This window comes from Vidua chalybeata, chromosome 16 (assembly GCF_026979565.1).
Source record: "Vidua chalybeata isolate OUT-0048 chromosome 16, bVidCha1 merged haplotype, whole genome shotgun sequence".
Taxonomy (NCBI): Eukaryota; Metazoa; Chordata; class Aves; order Passeriformes; family Viduidae; genus Vidua; species Vidua chalybeata.
In genome coordinates, this window is record NC_071545.1 from 515035 (window position 1) to 538833 (window position 23799).

At 44.5% G+C, this 23799-nt stretch overlaps 1 protein-coding gene across 3 annotated transcripts in view; it reads right to left on the reverse strand.

Annotated features, from left to right (window-relative positions):
* Window positions 1–3123: 3123 nt before the first annotated feature.
* TBC1D24 (TBC1 domain family member 24) overlaps window positions 3124–23799 on the reverse strand; it is a 36901-nt gene continuing 16225 nt past the window's right edge. For 2 of the 3 annotated variants that reach the window (XM_053957436.1, XM_053957437.1), the window contains exons 3-8: window positions 20252–20269; window positions 15726–15884; window positions 14717–14780; window positions 10738–10833; window positions 8784–9018; window positions 3124–7125 (exon numbers count right to left, since the gene is read on the reverse strand). In XM_053957436.1, coding sequence (XP_053813411.1) covers window positions 6971–7125; window positions 8784–9018; window positions 10738–10833; window positions 14717–14780; window positions 15726–15884; window positions 20252–20269 — 727 coding nt within the window. In that variant the 3' untranslated portion in view covers window positions 3124–6970. The remainder of the gene's footprint in view (window positions 7126–8783; window positions 9019–10737; window positions 10834–14716; window positions 14781–15725; window positions 15885–20251; window positions 20270–23799) is intronic. The other variant, XM_053957438.1, reaches the window with a different exon arrangement.

Below are 23799 nucleotides of genomic sequence, written 5' to 3' on the forward strand. Positions count from 1 at the left end.
TGAACTGCTGAGTTCAGTTTCCTAGCTGGAGTCAACCTTGGGGCACAACCCTTGGTGGGCTGCAAGGAAAGCCATGACTCTGGGAAATACTTCACCCCACAAGAGCACAGTATCCTGCGGGAGCTGTGGCTGGTGTTCTGGAGTGCAAGAAAAGCCTAATGAACTTGAGATAAAGGTTATGGCTGTTCGTTAGGCAGATCCTTACAGAAGCATCCACAAGTATTTCTGTGAGCTGTGGATCTGCTGAAATCCATTTTCCTCTGGCTTTGTCTAAAGGGTAGGTAACTGGGGGTGGGATTCTGCTCCCCAGCAGGGCTCCAGCCCCACCACAGCCCTTCCCTGTGGGAAGCAGTGCTGGAGTTCACTGTCTGGTTCTGTGAAACAGGCAGCCAAACCTGGGGAAATTCAGATCTCTGAGACATTGCTGTCTCTTTCCCCAATAACTTGGTTTGAATGGGGCCATGAGGAAGTCCTGCAGCATTTTGGCTGTGGAGGCAGCAAGGAAGCTGAGTTCCACTGTTGCATGTGCCCAAGGGTTATCCCATTGTCCAGCGGAGGGGCGTGGGTGGCTGCGGTGTGCTGCAGTACAGAGACACAGCTGCTTGTGGCAATGCCCTGGGGGTGCCAAGGACTGATGCAGATGTACCCCTTGTGCCAGCTGGCTGCCAGAACCCGGACTGTAGGGCATCACAGCTCAGCAGGAGCTGTACAGTCACTGGCTTTGTGCTGCTGGAGCTGGCAGGGCTATCCTCAGGCAGGTGTGATTTGCCATGCAGGAAGTCCATGGATAAGTTACTGGCCTAGATGTACACCTAGACCCAGCTCACCAGTGAGAGTTGGTGGAGTTTCAGCCCTAAATCTCCCTTGAACAAAACTGGACAAGTTGTTGCTCTGCAGGACTCACAGTGAGCAGCCAGCCTTGTTTGAGTTGTGGTATTTCTTGGGCTCCAATTCAGAGCACCATCAAGCTGAGTGTGCCAAGCATGGCATACTCAGACCCCTGCAGGAGGTAAGGATGCAAAAGGAAAAAAAAAAAGTTTTAGTAGAGGGATTGGCTCCCTGCGGCACAGCCAAGATCTTCAGAGAGTGAGGAAGCAAAAGTGGGTCTTTGCATAAACCCGGAGAAGTTAAAGGAGGAGGATTTCAGCATGAAGAGGATGTTTAAGGAAGAGGAACAGACTGTGCCCCAGCCACTGCCAGTGGGAGAGTTCTGGCTGCAGCCAGCTGGGCTGCTGAGCTGATGCAGCCAATGATGGTGCTGCTCTGGAATGCTTATGGATCAAAAATGTGTACTCCCAGTCATTTATGGGACACAGGATCCAGCATCACGCAGGCTGGGAGGATGAGGTACTGATCACTGGCTTGCTGGGCTTGCAGTTTTCCCCGTGGGATTCCAGACCTGCCTCCTTCATCTCATGGCTGAGGGATTAAGCAGGACGAGTCCAGTCAGAAATCCTTCAGTCAATGACATGTGGAGGGCACAGCCATAATTCTGGAGGACATTGAACCATGGAAAGGAAGGTGACTCAACATGAGGCCATGGACTGAAGCTGTGTCAGCAATGGGAGGCACATCCCTGGGTTCAGGACAGTGCCAACAGTCCTGGTGCCTTATCTACCCTTGCCCAGCAGCAGCCATCTGCAGGTTTGCAAAGCAGCAACAAACACGCTCCACTTTTCCCCAACTGAAGTCTGTACCCAGCTCCACCCAAAAGCTGTTTGTAGGGTCTGAAATCAGTCAGCAGCAGCCTATATCACCAGGCTACAGACAAGGAGTGGAGCCACGACCTTCCCAGAGGTTCAGGCACAGGTTCTGCAGCCCAAAGCAGTGCTTGGGAAGGACAATAGCAGGGCAGAGCTGGAAACACCCAGTGAGGGGCTTGAAAATGCAGAAAACCCTATAATTTGCTGCTACAGGCAATGTTGTACCACAGCTTGTTATAAAACATCTCTCAAGGAAGCAAGTGTCTCTGAGACATTTGCACAAAAGCCTGTACAGAAAATCCAGAAAAAAAAAAAGCACAACTGGCAAACATCAGGCTCTTCTCACACTGCAGCAGCACAGCAAGACACAGCACAGCCTTCCTTTTCCAATTTAGGCTCCTGTAGCTGCTACCAACCCTGAGACATCATCCAGGACCTTCCCACCATTGTGCTTTCTAGGCAGGACACCAAGCTTCTGCTGCCTGATGCAATCAAGCACATTCCCTCTCAGGTCTCAGTCACTGGGTTTACAGCAGCTGCGAGGTCCCAAAACAGCTGCCTGCACTGCTCAGCTCCTTACTATCCCTCACATCTTCCTGCTACTAAGCACCTTCATGATTAAGTTTACAGACTTCAAGGGAGTTGTAAAATTCTGATTTATGGTATTTAAGACTCAGGTCACCTTTGGAAACCATGGGAAGAAAGCCTTCTTAGATTGCAAGGATAGATTTACTGGCGATGGAGGCACAGGACCAGGCTGAGAGGAACCTCTAGTGGCCACAGGCTTCCTGTGCAGCAAACCTCCTGGTAGTGCAGAGCTGGCCGGAGAATTAATCATCTGGGAACTGTTTCTGCCAGCTCAGCAATCCCTTTTCCACACTGCATTGCCTTAACACACAGCTCTGCTCTTGGAAATATACAGTAGCATAAGGTGGCCAGATTTGTTTATGAGGTGGATATAGAGGAGTGGGACTATTTTGAGGGGAAATACCCAAATCCCTTTGGCCTGACAGCAGTTTGTTTAAACCCCCAAATTTTGTGGAATTCTACTTTTTTAATTTACGTCCTTGGTCGCTGCAGGGTCTGATTGCAACTTACAGGTGCTGGTGGCCAAAAGACACCCCTAACCTCCACTTTCAACTGGGGCTGGGCTGGGGCAAACCATGCTCCCCGGCCCTGCAAAGGGAAGAAGGCTTATGTCAGAATTCGCTCTCTAGAGACTTCAGAATCAGTTTGACACCTGATCTCAAGGGAAGACTTGTGAGATCTGAAATGATCAGGAACCATGTAACCACCTCACTGCAGTGAGAGCTCTGTCAGAGAACACATGCTCCAGGGTTTCTCTCAGTTTCAGGGTGCCTTTTGCTATGAGCCCTACAGGAAGGAAAAGACAAGAATAAAGGACAAAGCCAGCAGCCTCCACAGTCAAATACCTTTAATACCCAAGATTCTGCACAGCGACAAAACCACCATTGACGTAGGGCAGTGATTCCAAGATAGGGTAGAAAACCAACTCAGCAGCACATCACCACTCATCTGAAGAAAACATCACCCCAAATAGTACTCACATTCATTCTGACTATGAATAGTCTGAAATCCATGACAGAGAGCTGCAAAACAGCCAGGTGCCCACGCCTCGACTGTACCCAACAGCCTGACTTGGTGCCACTGGCAAGAGCCGAGCTCTCGCAGTGCCACAGTTGTGGGTCAGCTCCTGACTGTGGCATCAGTGTCCCCATGGGGAGAGGAGATCATGCTCCACCAAAAATGAGGATGAATTTCTAAAGACAAAGGTACACAATTTCAATACACACACATGAAGAGCAGTTCATGGATCTGCACATGTCACACCTTGTGGCTCACCACAGATCTCTATTGGCATGGTTTAACTCTTCAAAGAACAGTACTGGCCCTCACTCAATTTTGACTTCAGATATGTCATCAGAGAGGAAATGAGAATTTTCCCCTTCCCTTTGCTGCTTTGCCTCCATTAACAGGAGGTTGATTAATGTGCTGCATCAGAAAAAGGAGTGTGCCAAAGTGCAGGAGCTGCAGGAAGGACAGCTCAGGTGCAGTGAAGTCTGTCCAGCCTGGCTGCAGCTGGATACAGTTCCCATGGCCTGCAAACAGTTTGGTTGCCATTTACAGTGAAGTCAGGTTTCTGATGTCAGGAGTTTCTAATGTTTTCTGCCTTCAAGGAATATGACAAAGCAAAAAGCAGCTTTTCAGGAAAGCACAGATGCTCTCACAGAACTGTGGTGACCAATGCCCAGACCACCTCTCCCAGCCCAAGCCCATCCCGTAACTCCGGCACTCTTGCTGCTGCCAGCAGGATCACAAACAGGGATTACAGCCTACTTCAAACAGGTGTTCAGAGCTGCAAGTAACAACCGACTAAAGCACTTCATGGCGGGAGTACTTGAGATAACTCCACTTTCTGATAAGGTGTCCATTGTAGTCATTGTCTTCAAAACCAGCCTGTGGCCTCAAGAGTTTTGCATGAAACAAAGGGTTTGAACTTACACATACAGTTGGTCAATAACAACCATTAACTACATAGAAAATGCCTCTCTGCTACTGGAAAGATAACCAAGTCAAAACGCTGTTCTTCTAAGGTGTCTCACAACCACAACAGGAATGATGGATGAGGACTTGCACATGACAAGGAATATCCATTTTTACTGAACACAAGGATTGTGTTGCTGCAGCACTGTAGAACTGCTCTCCCTGGATTACTGCAGCTTCTTGCTCATCCAGGCTATTCCAGGTCGAACCACACAGACCGTGGCTGTGTGAACCACACAGGGTGGCTGTGGCAGGGCAGTACTTCATCAAGCCAAACCAGTCCCATGCCTGGCATCCAGTACTGCTCCTCCTTGGATTCTCACATTGATATCCTCTGATGAGTTTCTGAGGAACCAGAAGTTATTTCAGATTCTAAACACCCAAATTACTGTGCACCACGAACAAAGTAGGGAAAGGAACATGTTTCTGAGGAATGTTTCTTAGATATGGCTTAAGACAAAGTATTGACTTAGTTGCACCCAGCAGGGATGGGAGTGAGAAAATCCCATCACACTGCCAGATGCAGCCAAGTTTTTGCAGATAAAATGTATTCATTTGGAGTAGAACATTACACTCCCACAAATCCTACCATCACACAGCTCCAGGGAATTTCTGACAACAAGCTGGAAATTAATACTATTGTGTTTTTGAGTTGTTTTTTGTTCCCAAGGGCACCTCCTCAGACAAGCTCAAAAGAGGAGATGCAGACCAAATGGAAATCCCATCTACACTAAGCAGAACCTATACTTTTTGAGTGATTTCTTTTGTCTGAAGAAGCTTGTGGGATACCTGCAAGGGCAAAGAGACATAGGTGGCTTGGAAAAATAGAAGGCAGCATCAGTCAGTGTTTGCAAAAAGCCAGATATGACTGAGTTCTTCCACATCAAAATATATCAGTGTAACTGAATTACCTCTTGCAGTTCACTGAAGCTTATGGTAAACTTGTGAAAAGACAACTGGGAAGAACTCACTGTGTGGGAAGGAGAAAGAGAGGCCCAATGCTGACTCTCAGACAGGGTGAAAGAATCCAATTGCAAATACAAATGGTGCAAAAGACTTAAAACTATTCTGCACAAAGGCTAATTTTTCAAAGAGTTATTTTGACAAAAATTCAAAATGGCATCTTAAAAAGCAAATCTTATATATGCCAAGTTTATTCACATACTCTGCAAGAGGCAACTCTTTCCCAAGCCATGAGGTACTGTCATGGCTGGCAAGTTGGACAAGCCAACAAGACTAAAAACTCACTTCAGACCTCAGAATATGAATGTGACTCTGTCCAGCCCAGCTTTTAACATTGTTCATTTAGTTTTTTTCTTTTAATGAACTTCAAGCTTAAGTAGGAATACCATTAAGTAGCAATCCCATTCTACAGCAATTGTTCAGATTGAACTGTTTAGAAAATCAGCAATTTCTCTTTCCCTTCATTTTCCTCGTTATGATAAATCTTACTAGTGAGTTACTCACCGAAGCTCTGAGCATCCTGTTGTATGCTCCAGACTACTCACTGATGTTTATGCATTTGTGCTTCATGTGGGAGAATTTCCACAACAGACAGCGCCATTTTTGGATAAAGACTCTGGGGAATTCCCTCCAGACATTACATGCCACAGGCCATGCCTGCAGGGAATGTAGGAATGCTCAAGAACAAGCAAAGCCTCTTTTCATAACCCAAACCCTACCAGAATATACAGGAAGAAAACTGTTAGCTTCTCAGGAGGGATCTCATCACTGGGAAGACATTTGGAAAAAGTGCTGCCTCTAGTTCTCCTGGGAAACCCATTCACTCCAAGATTTGCCTCCTGCCTTCCTTTCTTTACTTGAGGGGAGAGAATTAAGCTCCCGTCATCATCAGGTCTAATTCCCCAAACACACAGGGATATCAGCACAATTATTTTCAGATTTAAAGCTTCATTTCATCTCCCAAGAAAGATGAGGAAAGGAACATTTCTGAGCACTGCAGATACTCTCTGGCTTTCAGCTGTCTGACACAGGGAGTCACTCTGAAGCCATCATACTGATATGAAATAGGAATATAAACAAAATCAAGACTTGAAGATATCACTGTCCAGCCTGGATGCCTTTCTCAGAGGCAGACTGCTCTAACATATGCAACTGGAACATGTCAAAGGTTTTGGTATAAGAAGGTCAGCAATCATGGTTCTGGTGTGAATGAAGAGCTTCATAACTTAATGGTACTGATTTGTCTGTACAATGTCTGCTCATAGGAGGGCAGTGATTTTATGAACTACTGTTCTAAGTCAGATCTGAGGTCACCAGTGTTCCCTGTGAGGAGACATCTGATATTCCTGGCTCAGACCAGGTACTGGTGCCAGTGGCTCAGAGCTCTGCAGCAGAGCTCAGCCAGGGCTGTGCCTCTGAGGAACTGTGGACTCAAACCTATCCCATGATTCAGACCTGTATCCATCTAGAATGGCTCTGAACTCATCACATTTTCATTTTTACCAACAGTCCCTGAATACAGATCTCTAGAGGTAAAGGGAAAAACAGTTAACCAGATACATTACTTCACCTTGACCTGTCTTAAATAAAATAAGAGTAAACAACTAGGCCTGCATCCAAGTGCACCACTTAGGAATGATGCACAGCACTAAGCCCAGCAGAAAGGATGTTCTAACTTAGCTCCTGTATTGGAATTTACCTTGGACAACTGAAAAACTAGCTGATTAATGATAGTCACATCAACCATTCATGGTGTCCCTGAAGCCCCACACCTCCAGGATGGATATCTGGAAGCTTTCAGAACACAGTGGCTGGTTATTGAAAGTGTTGCAGTGGCTGGTTCTCCCATGGTTCAGATCTGCATCGAGGTACAGAGCCTGGCCATCACCACCTCCTGGGAAGAGAAAAAGACAGGGTGAGGATATCTCTGCATTCCTTGGCATGGGAAACAGCTGTACAAAGACTTTAGTGCTTTTCCCATGGGAACAACTGGAAGCTCTCAGCAATGTCCGCTTGCTGTCTTCAGATGTAACAGTATAGGATCAGATGTATAGGTTTTGAACGATAATATCAGAACTGGATGATTTCTTGCAATAATAATAAAGAAAAGTAATGCAACTCAGCAAGAACAAAAACTACCCGCATTTAAGATTTGTATTTCAGTGCTGGAGGATATTGGAAGCTACAACTGCAAATTTTTCTCCAGTAAAGGAAAACCAAATAATTCTGTTAGCAGTCAAAAACCGAAGCTGGGAGAGAAACAAGATCAGTAAGTAACAGCACTGGCTTGGTCTTCAAAATAATTATAAACCATGTAAGAGTTGAAAGCATTTTGGTTATCTGTGGATCTACGTCAAGGTTCACAGAGCTTTCAGTCAGAAAATGCAGGGAAGTGAAATAAAGTTAGACACAAACGTGTTAGGAGAACAAAAAGTAAGATTCACTATTGCTTATTGGGCAACCATCAAAGAACAGTTACTAAAGCCATCTGAAGATTCAAAAGGGTGGGAATTCTGGTCAACAGCTGAAGCTGTGTACAACACTCGCTTCTATGTATCTACTACCCAAGCCTGTATCTCTCTTATTACCACCCATAGTGTAGCATACGGTAAATATAAGTGACTGCCTTACCTAAAGCTGGTAGAAAGAGCTGGTGGGACACATCACACTCTACACCTCCCTGAAAGGAGGGTGGAACATGATGAGGGTTGGGCTCTGCTCCCAAGGATCAAGTGATAGGACAAGAGGAAAATGCCTCAACCACTAGTGAAGATTTAGGTCGGATTATTGGGAAAATTTCTGCACTGAAAGGATAGTTAGGTATTGGAACAGGCTACCCAGGGCAGTGGTAGAGTCACCATCCCTGGAAGTGTTAAGAAACTTTGGTTTCTTAATGTGTGGCACCTGGGGACATGGGTTAGTGATGGCCTTGGCAGTGCTGGGGTAATGGCTGGACTCGATGGTCTTAGAGGGCTTTTCCAACCTAAACAATTCCATGATTTTATTATTAGAGCACATGCTGCCAAGTGGGAAATCAGCCAACACTTGACATTACAGAGCAAATTATAGGCCAGTTGCACTCCTAACAAGTGTCAAGTAGAGACTTTTGGGAAAATGACAACTACGATTTTAGATCTGTTCCTCGTAAATCCCATTTAAGTGACAACCTTACTAAGCAGATTTTTGCCAAAGTCAGCAGCACCACAGATCTAATAAAGTTCCTGGAGAATTAACATATTTTATAGCTTACTCTGTGTTTCAAAAGCCTTGAAGCAAAGTAAGCTCTTTTTTGAGAACTACTTCTCAGCATGAATTAGGCAGTATGAAGGAATGGCTATACTTAAAGCCATGAGTTACTCTCTTCTCTAAAATGCTTGTATGCAGGTTTTCTCACAGAAAATTTTGGTTGAGAAATGATGTCAGGTTTTGGGCAATTTTATCTCTACCTGTGGTGATAATGAAATAGATAAAGGGGTCAGGTATTTACCATGTACCAAGGTGGACAGGAAGAGATGGGGTAGGATCTGTGCTCAAATTCTCACACAGACTCACCTACAATGATGCACTCGCTGCTGCCAGCCATGAACATGGATGCTGTTTTGGAAGGCAAGTTGAAGTGCCTAGCTGCTAAGAAGGGAGAAAGGCGATCTGAAGGGTCTGAGGGGATGCTGCTGGAGGAAAGGGTGCTGGAAGCTGGTTGGGCATGGTTTTCTGTCTCTGATCCAGCTGAGGCTAGTTCTGGGTGTTTTATGATCACCCACTCGTAGCGTTCCACTTCTGGCTGCAGCTGCAGAGAGGCAGAGAAAGGTAGAGCTGACGTTAGTGTATGCACATTACACAGAGTTCTGCTCAGAAAAGAACATTCCAGCACCTCAGTCTCCATCTGCACAGTCAGCAGTAAAGCTTAGCTCAACCTTTCTTTTAGGCCAGATGTTATCCTTTATTCCTTTGCTTTTTAGGTGGTTATAATGATGCAATAACTTCCGAGTTACCTTATTACATCTCTCATCTCTAGATCACCTTTCTCTACAACTGCATAAAAGGAAGGTGGAGCCAGTTGGGGTAAGGCTCTGCTCCCAGTTAACAAGTGATAGACAAGAGGAAATGGCCTCAAGTTGTGCCTGGGAAGGTTTAGATTGGATATTGTGAAAATTTATGCACTGAAACGGTTGTCAGGCACTGGCACAGGCTGCCCAGGGAAGGGGTAGAGTGACTATCTGTGTCAGTTTTACACAACCTGGTTCTTGATAGTGGGGAAGCCACAGAGGTGGCTTCTGTGAGAAGCTGCTGGAAGTTTCCACCATGCCCGGCAGAGCCAATCCCTGATGGCTCTGAAGATGGACATGCTGCTGGCCAAGGCTGGGCCAGTTAGAAATGGTGGTAAAGCCTCTGTGATAACGAAGGAGGGGGAGGAGGTGCTCCAGGAGCCAGAGCCAAGATTCCTCTGCAGGCTGTAGTGATGACCATAGTGAAACAGCTGTGCCCCTGTAGCCCATGGGGATCCACGGAGCATGCAGAGATCCACCCGCAGCCTGTGCGGGAGGTGCTCATGCCAGAGCAGGTGGGTACTGGAGAAGGCTGTGAGCCCTTTGGAGACCCAGTGGAGAGAGGGGGCCCTTGCTTCCAGGCTGGAGCAGCCTGTCCTTGGAGGACTGTACCCCATGGAAGAGTGACCCACACTGCAGCAGTTTGGGGAGGACTGTTTGCCTGTGGGAGGGGCTCATGTTGCAGCAGGTCGCAGGGAGCTGCTGCTCGTGAGATTGGAACCACACTGGAGAAGTTCACGGAGAACTGTATCCTGTGGGAGGGACCCCATGGCATTGCAGGGGAAGGACCCCTCTCCCTGAGTAGTGGAAGAAAATCTCAGGTGATGAACTGACCAAGCCCTCCAGACCATGTCTCCCTGCACTGTCGGTGGGAAGGAGGGAGGGGCTGGGGGGAAAAAGGTGTTTTTAAGGGCTCATTTTACTTCTAATTTTTCTGCTCTGATTTTGTTAGCAATAAACCCACTCTTTATCTCTAAGTTGAGCCTGTTTTGCCTTTGGAGTGTTTATTCTCAGTCCCTAACTCATGAACCCTTTGTTAAATTTTCTCTGCTCTGCCCAGCTGTAGCAGGAGAAGGTGAGTGAGCAGCTTATGTGGGTGCCTGGCATTTGGCCGGTGTCAAACTATCCTTAGAAGTGTTCAAAAAATCTGTGGATGTGGCACCTGGGGACATAGTTTACTAGTGAACATGATAGCAGTTCTGGGTTGGTTCTTCATGATCCTAAAGGTCTTTTTCAACCTTGATGATTCTATGATCTTTTAAGAAAATGTTCTGTGCAAGGGGAGAAAAAGAGTCACCACAAAACTTAAAAGTAAAATTTTTCCTCCACATTAAGAGTTCAATAGACTTTATAAATTAGAAAGGTATGCAATCCAGCCTCTTTAAGTGGAAGGGAGGTGATAGCTAACCAGTACAGTTGTTCTTCTTGGTACTGGGCAGCAACAACAAAATTTTACTCACCCTAAACACAAAGCATTCCCCAGTCCCAAAGAAACTCAGCTTGTTCCCTCCTCGCCGGCGCTCACTCCAGTCAGTAGACAGGTAAGCCCCACAGACCTGGCACAGACAGCACAGTCAGGCTTCCGGTTGAAGAAGAAAGTGTGTTAAACCCACTGATACTGACATTTCAGAGACCAAACCTGCAGGCTTTACTTCAGTTTGAGTTTCAAGTTTCTACACCAGTGGATTAAAGCAGCACAAGTACTTATATCTAAAGACAGATTTAAGCTGCTTTAATCTACCAGTGGTTGGTTACCTCTAAATCCCAAGAGTGTCAAAAAATATTTCATACATCTGATGCCTTAAAAGAGAAATTTTCTAACACAACCTCAAGTACCAAAATATAGATCACTCTAGGCCTGTACAGCCTGATTCCTACTCCTTCACTTTGGCAACCAAAGCAGCAGTGCTGTCCCAAGTTACAGTATGAGCAGCTCTGCCTGAACACTTTTTGGTCAAACAGTAGCCTTGGTGGCTTTCTTACATTTCAAAGTATATGTTAAAGCCAGCTTAGCTAAGAAAATGCTGAACTAGCTCAGATATTTAGAGCATCCACTCAAACCACATGGGGGCCACTAGTCTCCAATAAAGAGAAGCACCCTTTGAGGGCTGAGCTGGTCTCTGGAGTCTTGTGTTTGCACTAGAACTTTTTGCTACCAGCAATACACATCACTGCCATGTGCACACAGAGGAAACAATGAAGCTCCAAAGTGGGATGAAAGCATCTGTGCTTTTTCCCCCCAGAAATCAGAAAAACAGTTATGATCACACAGAATAGTTCTAAGGTACGTTTGCAGTTAGGCCTCCACAAGCATTACAAGCAGATCTCCTAGGACAAAATTACTGAAGATCGGATTTGTTTTATTTAGGTAAATCTGTATTTAGATTTAAATCTAAATTCAGATTTAGAATTAAATCTAAATGACCCAGAAGTCCATTTGATGTGATATGCCTGATGGGTATGAGAGGCAGAAAATCAGAAGCCAAATTGTCCTAATTCTAAAAGTTAACCATAGACATACGAATAAAGGATGAAAAACCCTTTGCAAAATCCCTCCAAATCCATAAGCATTAAAAAACCCCATATTTTTCTCCTAGGGTGGTGTTGGTTTTTTGTTGGTTTTTTTTTTTTTTTGGTTGGGTTTTTTTTTTTTTTTTTTTTTTTGGCTAATACATGTTTTTTTTGAGGGGTAAGAAACAAACCATCCTATAAAAACCAGAATCCCCTTACAAAGCCAGACTTTCAACAGGTTCTAAAGCAAGAAGCAAAATAATTGTTTCCCCCTCTACCCTTCAGACACTAGGGGCAGTCCATAAGCCACTGGCATCTTAACATAGGCCTGAATGGCCATAAACCACATGCAGAACTATGAAATGGCCTGGAGGGTAAGCATTAGGTAGAAGTAAATAAAGAGTAGAAATGGGCTTGTTCATGGACAGTCATCCTGCAGAGGTATAGTGACTACAGATGAAGAGAAGGCCGAAGCGCTTAATACCTTCTTTGCCTCAGCCTTTAGTGGGGAGATGGCTTGTCCTCAGGACAGCTGTCCTCCTGAGTTAGTAGATGGTGTCAGGGAGCAGAATGGGTCCCTTGTGATCCAGGAAGAGGCCATCAGAGAACTGCTGAGCTGCTTGGATGTTCATAAATCTATGGGCCCAGAAGGGATCCACCCCAGGGTGATGAGGAAGCTGGCACATGAGCTTGTGAAGTCGCTCTCCATCATTTACCAGCAGTCCTAGCTCACTGGTGAGGTTCCAGATGACTGGAAGCTGCCCAATGTGATGCCCAGTTACAACAAGGGTGGGAAGGAGGATCCTGGTAATAATAGGCCAGTTGGTCTGCCCTCAGTACCCAGTAAGGTCATGGAACAGTTCATACTGAGTGTCATCACACAGCACTTACAGGATGGCCAGGGTATCAGACCCAGCTAGCAGGGCTTTAGGAGGGCTAGGTTGTGTTTGGCCAACCTGGTCTCCTTTTATGACCAGGTGACCCTCCTGGTGGATGCAGGACAGGCTGTGGATGTGTCTGTTTGGACTCTAGCAAGGCCTTGGACACTGTCTCCCACAGCACGCTCCTGGAGAAGCTGCAGCCCATGGCTGGGACAGGAGCACTCTGTGCTGGGTTCAGAACTGGCTGGATGGCCGGCCCAGAGAGTGGTGGTGAGCAGTGCTGCATCCAGCTGCCAGCCAGGGGTGTCCCCTAGGGCTCTGTGCTGGGGCCAGCTCTGTTCAGTGTCTTTATTGATGACATGGATGAGGGGATTGAGATTTTAATTGGTAAATCTGCAGACGACATTAAGCTGGGAGTGTGTGTCCATCTGTTGGAAGGCAGGAGGGCTCTGCAGGGGCACCTGGAATGGTTGGATGGACGGGCAGAGTCCAATAGGATGAAGTTTAATCAGTCCAAGTGCCAAGTCCTGCATTTTGGCCACAACAACCCCCTGCAATGTTAATAGTCTGGGGATGGTGTGGCTGGACAGTGCTCAGGTGGAAAGGGACCTGGGGGCACTGGTCAACAGTTGGCTGAACATGAGCCAGCAGTCATGCTTGCCCTGGTGGCCAAGAAGGCCAACAGCAGCCTGTATCAGGAATGTATCATCCTGTATCAATGGCCTGTGACAGGAATAGTGTGGCCAGCAGGAGCAGGGATGTCATTCTCCCCCTGTACTCAGCACTGGTGAGGCCACGCCTTGAGCGCTGTGTCCAGTTCTGGCCTCTCAGTTTGGGAAGGACGTTGGGACCCTTGAGTGCATCCAGGGGAGGCAACAAGGCTGGTGAGGGGCTTGGAACACAAGTCCTCTGAGGAACCACTGAGGGAGCTGGGGCTGTCTAGCCTGGAGAAAAGAAGATTCAGAGGTGACCTTATCACTCTCTACAACTTCCTGAAAGGTGGTTGTAGTCAGGTGGGGTTGGTCTCTTTCTCCAGGCAGCAACTGACAGAATGAGAGGACACAGTCTCAAGCTGTGTCAAAGGAAATATAGGTTGGATATTAGGAAAAAAAAAAATATGGAAAGAGTGATAAAGTTCTGGAATGTTCTGCCTGGGGAGGTGGTGGGGTCACCGTCCCTGGATGTGTTTAAAAAAAGACTGGATGTGGCACTCACTGCCATGGTTTAGTTGAGTTGTTGGGGCATGGGTTGGACTCTATGATCTTAAAGGTCTCTTCCAACCTCCTGATTCTGTGTGATTCTGTGTATGATTCTGTATAGGCACGAATAAAGCCCACAGGCTGCAGAAACAGCTTAATGTTATATACAGAATATTTAAAAGTCATGTACAGCGGCACAGACAACAACACCATTACAGGAAGTTCCCGTGTGCCCTCCTGAAAACGTTCTGGGAAGACTTCTTGCTTTATGTATTAATTTTTTAAACAAGCATATAGCTGTTTTCACATTATGCTGTCCAATATTGTCACACATAGGAGCAGAAAAAAGGAACGTGTGCACTCCTCCTCAGGTTCTCAGAACTTTCTTGGCTTATTTTTTTCCCAATCAAGAATGAGATGAACTAAGGCTTTTGTTTTCACATCATGTAGTCCAACATTATTCATACCATTTAAATTTTGCTACTTCCTCTCCTCATATCCTTGAGAAAATAAAAATGTCTTCTCTGAATCATAACTTTAGCACAATTCCCACTCTGTCCCTCTGACTCTGCATGTCAGAGTCTGTCCAATAGCAAAATGAGCTACTCTAGTCCATCACCCCACACTACTTGCAAGAGAAAAAGCAGTTAACCAAGACCTGGTTTGCAAAGTCTGCTCAAGAATGCATAGTCCTATAACCAACAAATAGAATAATTTAAAGCATGGATTCTTAAAAAAACAAAGCCAAACTTTGCTTATTCATTTTATTATAAACAGCTGTGTGTTGCAACACAGCATTACATACTACCCAAACTCCAATTTAATCACTTGTCTTTTGCATCACTCACTTCTTTCGCTGTTGTCTTGATGAGGAGCAGAGTTGGTTCGTGTCCCTCGCTGTGGGAATAGAACCTGAAGTGCAGAGCACAACAAAGTGAGTACTTGACTGCCACCAACTGCAGCTCCTTTCCTCCTCAACGTCAGGCACTGTCTCCTTCTCCAACCGGTGCCATGGCAAAAAATCACCCAAAGACTAAGAATATTCCTGCAAATACTTTATACAGTCCATGTAAATAATACAGCTGAGTGTAAGCAAATACTATCAGTTCTCTACTCAGTCTCCTGTACAGTTTATGTCTCCAAAGAATAACTAGAAGTTTACCTAGATCAACTGCAGCCTTTTACTGCATTTTGAATTGAAATAACCTAAAGGATTGTAAAACAGCCTAGGACTGATGATCATGTTTGAAGGGCTTTAGGTCCTCAAGGAAATTCATTGAGATGCATTCTCTTTGCTTGCTTTTGCTCTTCCTCATAGGCACATAAGGCTGGGAGAGCAGGTCACTCCCTGCCTCAGTACCTCAGTAGTTACTGATGGCAAAGTCATTATTAGGGGCTATAGGGTTACAGTGTTCCATACCAGGTGCAAGGATAACTCATATCTAGTTTATCTCACTTAAAAAAAAAAACAATCAGATTCATAGATAATTTCCAGTTTCCAGTTCTCTTCTTCCTTGGATCAGTATGACTGTGGTTACCTATCAAAAGTGCCTGCAGAGCAGCCACTAAGTTAAACCATTCAAACCCTTAAGGAACCAGACTCAGACCTGCAGAATCTGTGAACTGATCCAAGTTTGACTTTTCTAATTGATCTTGAACAGTTTAAAATATTCTGGCATAGAAAATATCCCAGTCAAATGCTGTAGGTAATACGAATTTGTCGCTTTTATATTCCATCGTTAATGATGTTCTTCAGATCAAGTCCTGAATAAGCACGGCCTTTCAAATCCATCAAATACTTCACCAGTTGCTCCTTTCTGCCCTACACTAGAGAAGAGAGAGGAAGGTGTTCCTTACCTGCTCAGACTACAGCCATGTTCCAAGGTGGTGAAAAGCAGGAGGGGCTGGCACAGTGCAAACCGTTCTGGGATCCATGACCAGATATCCCGCATCTCCTTCACACTGACAATTTCTGATTTGAAGTTCTCAGCGTGAACTGCCAAGTGCACATTCTGCCTGAGAAATACAACACAAAACACTGAGAAGCAATAATTTAACAAGTTTCAGATTACTGAACTGAAACACGAGAAGACAGCTGAACACTAACAGACTCCAGCATACAAATTATTGGTCAGAGCTCCAGTCCACGGGATTAGATGGCCGTGACCTGGTGAAGGCAACTACTGCAATTTAACATAATCCTCAGAGGCAGAGATTGGGTTTGAGATTGTATTTTCTATTTCTCTGTATGGCAGCTGTGGCCTGCACCTTTACACACAGAGGACACAACACTGAGCCACAAAAAATAACCATGGCCTTTTATTTGCTGTTTGTAACAGTCTCACTGGCACTTGAGTTTAAGCACAGAGAACGGAATACCTATATAAATAGGATCTGAGAGGAAGGGGTAGTATTTTTTCTATCTCTGAAATCCTGCCCGTAGGGTGCAATTAGAGAATTCCTAAATCCCTCAGAAACTTTAGAGGAATCAGTATTACCAGGGCAAGCAATTTTAATCCAAGGCAAATATTTGAAGCTTTTCAGAAGTTCCACCTCTTGGAAACATGCAATTACCAGTGACTTCCACTACATTATGAAACAAAAATGTTCCCGGGACCATGGTTACAGATGGAGCCTGAGAATACTAAGGAATGCTAGACACTGACACTGGGAAGGAAATCCCTGTACCCCTCAGAAGGGTGTGATACAGTTAGAAGGATTGATTCATGGCTTTTAAACACTTGAAGGTAACAATCATCACCATCTTAGCCAGCCTTCATTTCTCAGATTAAATAAGCATGCAAACCCAGAGCCTGGGGATTAAACGTTATTTGCTTCCATGGTCTATGTTAAATGCTTAAAATGCAATGGAGACAGCCATGGACACAGAATTTACACAAGTCACTGTATTACTGGGCAGCCAGGTGTTAAATAAAGCTTTATTACTTTGCTTTGCATGCAACGGTTCAGGTGCAAATATTTGTCCATTTCTGATGGGGTTTTTTGACAATTACACATTCCTTTCTCTCAGTTTCATGATCATGAAGGAGCCCTCAATACTGTACATCTGCATGGATCTGGATACCTTAGCTCACTCCCTAAAACACACAAAATATATAAACTTTTTATTTTTCATGCTCGTAGTACCAAAAAATCAGCAGCATTTGCAATGCAGAGGAGTGCTTGCTTGGAGACACTGGGAACTGCTTTCTGGAATTCACTGTAGGCACCTTGGTATCAGCATTTTGAATGAAATGACTCTTCAGGTCACTTAAAAAAATTACTAAAATTACTGCTTATTTTAGCCAAATGAACGAAATCAGTCTTTGCATTGCTACCCTGCATTATTTAATGCAAGGAACTTCTGTGGGCAGCTATTAAGCAATCTGTAACTATTTATCAGCTTTAAAACTTACAGTATCACTGACTAGGGACATTATTTGTATTTTTAAACACAGCAATCTGAGGCAAAATAGAGATCCACTTAAACAAAGTAGGGGCCCCAAGCCTTGAACCCTCATGTTCAGAATCTTACTTCAAGTCTGCAGCTAAAACTGATGTCACTGTGGAACACAGCTGAGAGACAATGACTTGGTTTCAGCTCAGCAGAAATTAAGATTTTTCCTGCCCCCACATTTAAGGAATTAAAAAATATTCAGGGCAGTCAACTGTTTATTAGAATGAATTTCCAGCAGAAAAGCAATGATGATAAATAGGCTAAGACCTAATGACAAATATCAAAACAGATTTAAATTTACACCTCGAGCCTCAGAATTATTTGTATACCTGGTCTGTACATTTTTCACATTTCTGTGAACTGTTTGGGCAACTAAACTTCAGTTTTTTTTTCTAAAAGGCTCTCACTCAGAGTATCTTTGGTTTTGCCTTTTCCCCTCCTCCTAGCTACTATAAACTGCTGATTTAAACAGTTTCCTACCCAAACCCCTCTCAAAGCCTGTTCAGCAGCATTCTGAACACATCTCTTTCAGTACCCTGTGCCTTCCCAGAACTCTTTCATGTAGGTAGAGTATCACCTTTTCAAACAGATCTTTCTGATTTACTAGAAAGTATTTACCACTGTATTGGCCATTTAAAACTGCACCAGGCATACAGTTCCTGCCCTTTGAATATCATGGTAAATATTTTTTTTAATGACACCATCTAGTTAAACCAGAGAACATGGCCAAAGAACATGAAACAAAATGACATGTTATTTCCCAGTAACAAATCACAGTTGCGGATGGTTGAGACTGAAACCTGACCCTGTGTTGAGAAGTGTCCACATACAGCTTGCACCTATCAAACTCCATGCTGCTGAGCAAAAAGATAACTTTTTTGGGGGGGTTCCAGATGGCAACTAGTTACAAGTATCTAACCTGTATTAATTGCAACTAGTTACAAGAATCTAACCTGAATTAATTATCTTATTTTTAACAGTATTTATCTTATGACACTGGAAATAATCTCCTTCAGTTTGGCAGTTGCTTTTCAAAGTAGTAAACGAGTGAAAATTAACAGAACACAAGTGGGCTAAAAAAAACCCAAATGTTTTGGTTTTTATTCATTGAGGAGAATTCAGTTTAGCCTTCACCACTCCACTCTTTTCGGGGTCATCTGCGAAAACACTGTAGCTTGAGAGAACAGTAAATTTGGACAGCATTAAAGTCTACCACTAGAACTGAACAAATTCAGGAGGTTTTAGCCTGCATTAGTGTTTTCCTCTGTTACTGGGATTCACATGACAACCTTCTCTTGATTGCTGATGTTAGAAAGACTTGTTCAACTGCTATTATTCCAAGGAATTAGATTTGAAAACCAGCACAATTACTGTTTAATAAAGCAGCATTTGCTAATTTCATAGGAATGTTGCTTTTCCAGCTATATCATTAATACTATGTGCTTCAGAGACCTCAAAGCTCCCAAAGGTAAAGGATGAGGATGTGCAGCAGCACCTGTCAAAGTGGATGTGCCCTGTATTATTCAAAAAAACAACAAATACCCAACTCCAAAGATTACTCACCAAATTACATCTTCCTTCTCTACTCTGGCATGGGTCAAATCTTAGAGGAGATGCATTATCTTTAAAATCCATTATAATTTCAGTGAGGGCATTATTGTGTGGTAAAAGGAGATTTCTTTTTCAGTCATAAATAGCAATATAAGTAATTTGTGATATATAAACCTGAAACCTAATCCTGTGTCCAGATCAGCATCAACAGACACCCTGCTCACCCGAAGTCCCTCAAACCCAAACTGCTTCCTAGCATAAATCAAGGCTTTTGCTGCATTCAGAACAACCTAACTGCAAAAATAATACACAGATTGCTTGACTGGAATTAACAGCTTTTTGATTTATTAGAGGTAAAATCCTCAACACAGAAGTTATGGTATGAAACATGCTTTGCTAAGTCTGTTAAGGTGTTCTTTCAACCATGAAAACATGAGAAAGTTAACTCCAGCTTTGATTTTATAAATTAGTACAAATATTAGTGTGCATCACTCACTAAAGTTAACTCAAGGCACCTGCAGCAAGGCCAGAGGATTCTCAAAGGCATGATTTTAAACCCAAACATCTCTGGTATTTAATACTCACAGGGCAGTCTTTCTCTTTCCAAGTTCTCTGCTTATCAGATATCACAATCCACTCACTGTGTTTTGTCATTTAAGATTTACTTTTCAGGCCAAGACTTGATAAATGACTTCATTAACCATTAATGCTCTACGGCTGAGTAACTCTGACCTCCTTGACACAGAAAGAGTCTTGTCTTCTCGACTCTAAAAAAACCCTACCTACTTAAAAGTAAATATAAACTACTATGAATTGAGACAGGTCAAGTGTGCCAAGTTGAGGTCAGTCCAAATTTTTTCCAATTAACTGCAGAAAGCTTCCAAAGAAGCTAAAAAGTTGACTCTGTTTCACATCTAATGCAACAGCATATGCCAGGTTTGGAGTTGGGATGATACCTAACAGCTCTTCTGAGCTGTTGAGATGTTTAAAAAAATTACATTTTTTCTTCCAGAGTAGAAAGGACCATTATTATAAAGGCCTTTTATAGCCATAACCATAATCCCAGCATGTACTTTCTCCATGTACAGTACTCTTACAGTACTCTTTCCCACTCTGGAAAACACGGGTGTATTGCTGTCTGAAGTGCTGTGCTCTTGGGCCCACTACCCCTTCTCTGACAGCTTTGCAGGTGTTATGAACTAACTTACTAACTTTGCAGGAGGGTATTCCAGAGATGTGGCACAGCAATCAGGTGCTCTGATTGCTGGCCTGCTTCTCCTGCCCCAATGTTACCAATATGACCACCTTCGAAAAAACAACAAACCAAAGACAGCAGGAATGAGCAAAGTGCAGAGACTCCAGTGTTTTAACCTACCTTTTGGGAGATGCAAGACTGCAAACAGGAGTGGTGCAGTGGAGATGGAATGGACAGAAGGAGAACATACAAAAGAAAAAGACAAAAAAGATAGAAAAGATCAATGACTTCCTACATCCATGACAAAGCGAGTGAAAGGAGCCTGGAGAGAAACAAAGCAAGGTTTGATTTGAGTCACCAAGCACTAAAAAATAATCAGACAGGTTAAAACATTTATATTTCTATTTTCCCCCAGTTTTGTTATGTGATGGGGAAATAAATCATCTTCTCCTTGCACAGGCCAAACACAGCTGGAGAAGAGAACTCACTGGCACCCCATGGAACCCTGGAGAACAGCTCACTTCTCCTGCACTTCCATCTGCCCACACTGGGACCCAAACTGAGCCAAGCCAAACTCCCAGCAGCACTGTGCGTGGGGGCATTGAGAAATTTCAGTGGGTTTACAAAGGTAGCCAAGAGAGGATGAAAAATTTTCAGTAGCAACTCTGCCTGACATAGCAGTGACTACTGGCTTTATTTGGGCATATTTCTGTATTTTGCCTTAAAAGCATCATTGTTGTGAGAATTTCTTTACAACATTTAACACAGCAGGAGCTTTTGAAGTGTCTGTGGTTGGCTGATGTATGTTTTCTTTTTCTCTGGTTTATTTAAATTATTTATTAATTTTTTTTAAAATTTAAAGCTCTAATTCTAATTTAAACAATATACTCAACGATATTACAACTCTCCTGAACTTCCCAACAGGAATGCACAGTGGAGGACTCAATATTTTGTTACAAGTTTCAAATACAAAGGTCTGAACTGCCTCTAGTGTGACAATCCAGTAGCTAAAGGCCTTGAAATATTTGAGACTGACAGGAAAATGCTGAAGCTGATTGTAAACCAAGCTGTGAGTCTAAGAAATTAACCCTTGGAAGAGACTGGGGGGAGCTTTACATGTATGTAGACACATGAAGGAGGTTCAGCTAACATTTATGTGATCTTTTAGGCTGAAATGTACTGAGTATGTACTGCCATGCCATGGAATGGTAACTGTTTGCAACTACTGTAACTAACTCAGCAATGCAGCTGGCTGGAAGATCCTACTGTGTCAGTGGAGATTTACAGAAAATGAGACTGTGTGTCTAGAATACCAAATTCTAGATACCACACTCTCTGACCCAGAGGACTTCTAGAAGTCACCTCTCTTTAGAGGGCAGTTCATAAAACTGTCCAACACTTAAACTTGAGAGTTCAAAATGGTTGGGAGAAGTTTTCTGCTGTCAGAAGCCTCTGGAAAAACAGAACAGGCACTACTTGCCTGCACATACATTTGCACTTGGCAAGATGCTAATTTTGTTCAGATTAATATATTGGTGCCGTTTCTATATCCATTGAGAGGCCTTTCAGCTAAGCTTTTTATTAGTATGACTTTTACTGTCATATCAGAGCAGGATTTCATTTACTGGTTTCAAAGTTAGTTCTTCCTTTCCTTATTTCTGAGAAGAGCTTGTAATTATGCAACAGTTTCTTGGATCTGTACAGTCACTCTTCTCTTCCATGGTTCTTTCAAAATTATTTCTTCTACTAGTACATGAACCTGTCACAAAACAGGTCAACTCCTACCTGTGAGTACTACACTCTTGACTTCCAGGAGTCTTGCAGTCAAATTTATTTAAAAAGTAATCTGAAAATAAGACCTATTTCTTCCTTGCTCGGTTAAAACAGCTCCTCAGTCAGGCACAATGTTCCCAGCTGTGACAGTGCCTTACACTAAAGAAACTGCTGAATTCACAGTACTGAGCAGCATCAAATTGACATTTTCTACATATTAAATAATGATATATTAAATAATATCATATTTAAGAATAAATTCTCACATTTCTTTGGGTATGTTTCTTCCAAGTAATTTATCAGTGCTGGTTTTATCATTGGAGCTGCTGAGAGCTTCTTCTGTGCCTGATAAAACCAATCAGTGAGTCGTGTTGAATATTGACACTTTGTTAAACTACTAGAAAGTTGAACACACCTCTGTGAACACCCATGTTAAGAATGAAAAATCACAGGAATTCTCTTTTTCTCTTCTGGCCTGAGAGCAGGGAACAAGGCTGGCCTGGCTGGGTGGGCTCTGCTGTGGGGCCAAGCCCCATCGGCTGCCGGGCAGCTGCGGGGACGAGGCCAGGCCAGGGCTCGGGCTGCTGACATCTTGCTGTGACTAAGCCCTGTCCCGCCACTAGCCCGGGCTGAGCTGGAGTCTGCTGGGCCCCGGGAGCAACCCCGGGCCGGGCCAGCTCAGCCAAGATTCTGCTGCCATTGGGATTTGCCCGCAGCCACCGGCCAGGGGGAAGAGAAGCCATCGGCCCCGGCCGTGCTGCTGCTCCATTCTGGCCTGGCTGCTGCGACCCGGGCTGCTTGCCCCAACCCAGCCCAGCTGCAGCTCCGGCCACAAGCTGCTGAGCCCTGCCGGGGCCAACTGACCATCTGCAGGCCTGGGCGAGATATTAACTCTTTCAGTGCACAGATAAGACTTGCAGACCTTCAGTCCTCCCTTGGATGAGAGAAAAGGACAGAGTTACAACATGTAGAAGAACAACATGAAGACACCAAGGTCAGTGAAAAAAGAGTCAAGTACCAGATGGGAGGGATGAGGAGATGCCTCGATCTTAGGGCTGAAATCCTCTTGTAAAGCTATGGAGAAGGATGTAATTGATACATCAGACTCTTTTTCCCTGTGACTCATTGAAAAAGTATGGGGAGATGAAGTGTTCTGCGGCTTTGCGTTCTTCTCCCCGGTCCCTGGTGGTTCGGGGAGCCCGGCTAGGCTCTGCATATCGTCTGGGAGTCCGGGGCTGCCGCGTGTCTGGGCGGTCTGGTGCTGAGAGCACTGACGTGGGCTGCCATGCTCTGTAACTGGCAGTGGGAGGAGATGAAGGGGCGAAGGAATGGCACATCTTGCCTTGCGGTTGGCTGGAGAAAGTTTAGTCGCATGGTTGCTGCGGAGGAGAGCAGCGTCCGCTCCTAGCACCCACGTGGACAAGATGGCAACGAGACAAAGGACGCATGGGGTTTTATAGGGGGCGGGCAGACAAGGGCGGAAGCTCCCTTGCCCAATAGGGACAGGCAGCGGGGGGGTGACGTGGACCACGGCAACCAGCGGGAACACAACAGGGGTGGATACAGGGTTCCAGGACGAATAGGAACACGGGGATGGGGTAACTGACACAGAAGTTTCAGGAGTGAACGGGGGGCGGCCACAAGACTGACATGAGGAAGCTCCAATGGTAAGTGACCTGGAGTGAACAATCGTGGGGGGAACATGGGGGTACATAGAACCAGCTAACTAACATTAATAAAACCCCTATCTAAGCCAACCCAGGATGCAGCAGTGTTCAAATTGTAGATATGAGCAAAGGCCTCCAAGCTACAGTAAGCAGATGTTGAAGTAGCTGTGATCCTATGAGAAGTTTGAACAGAGAGAGAAAGAGAGAGAAGAGTGATGAAGACCCTCTGCTCCAGGGAAAGAAGAAGACTTCTCTTTCTAGAGATGAAGATGATCTCAGAGATAGATA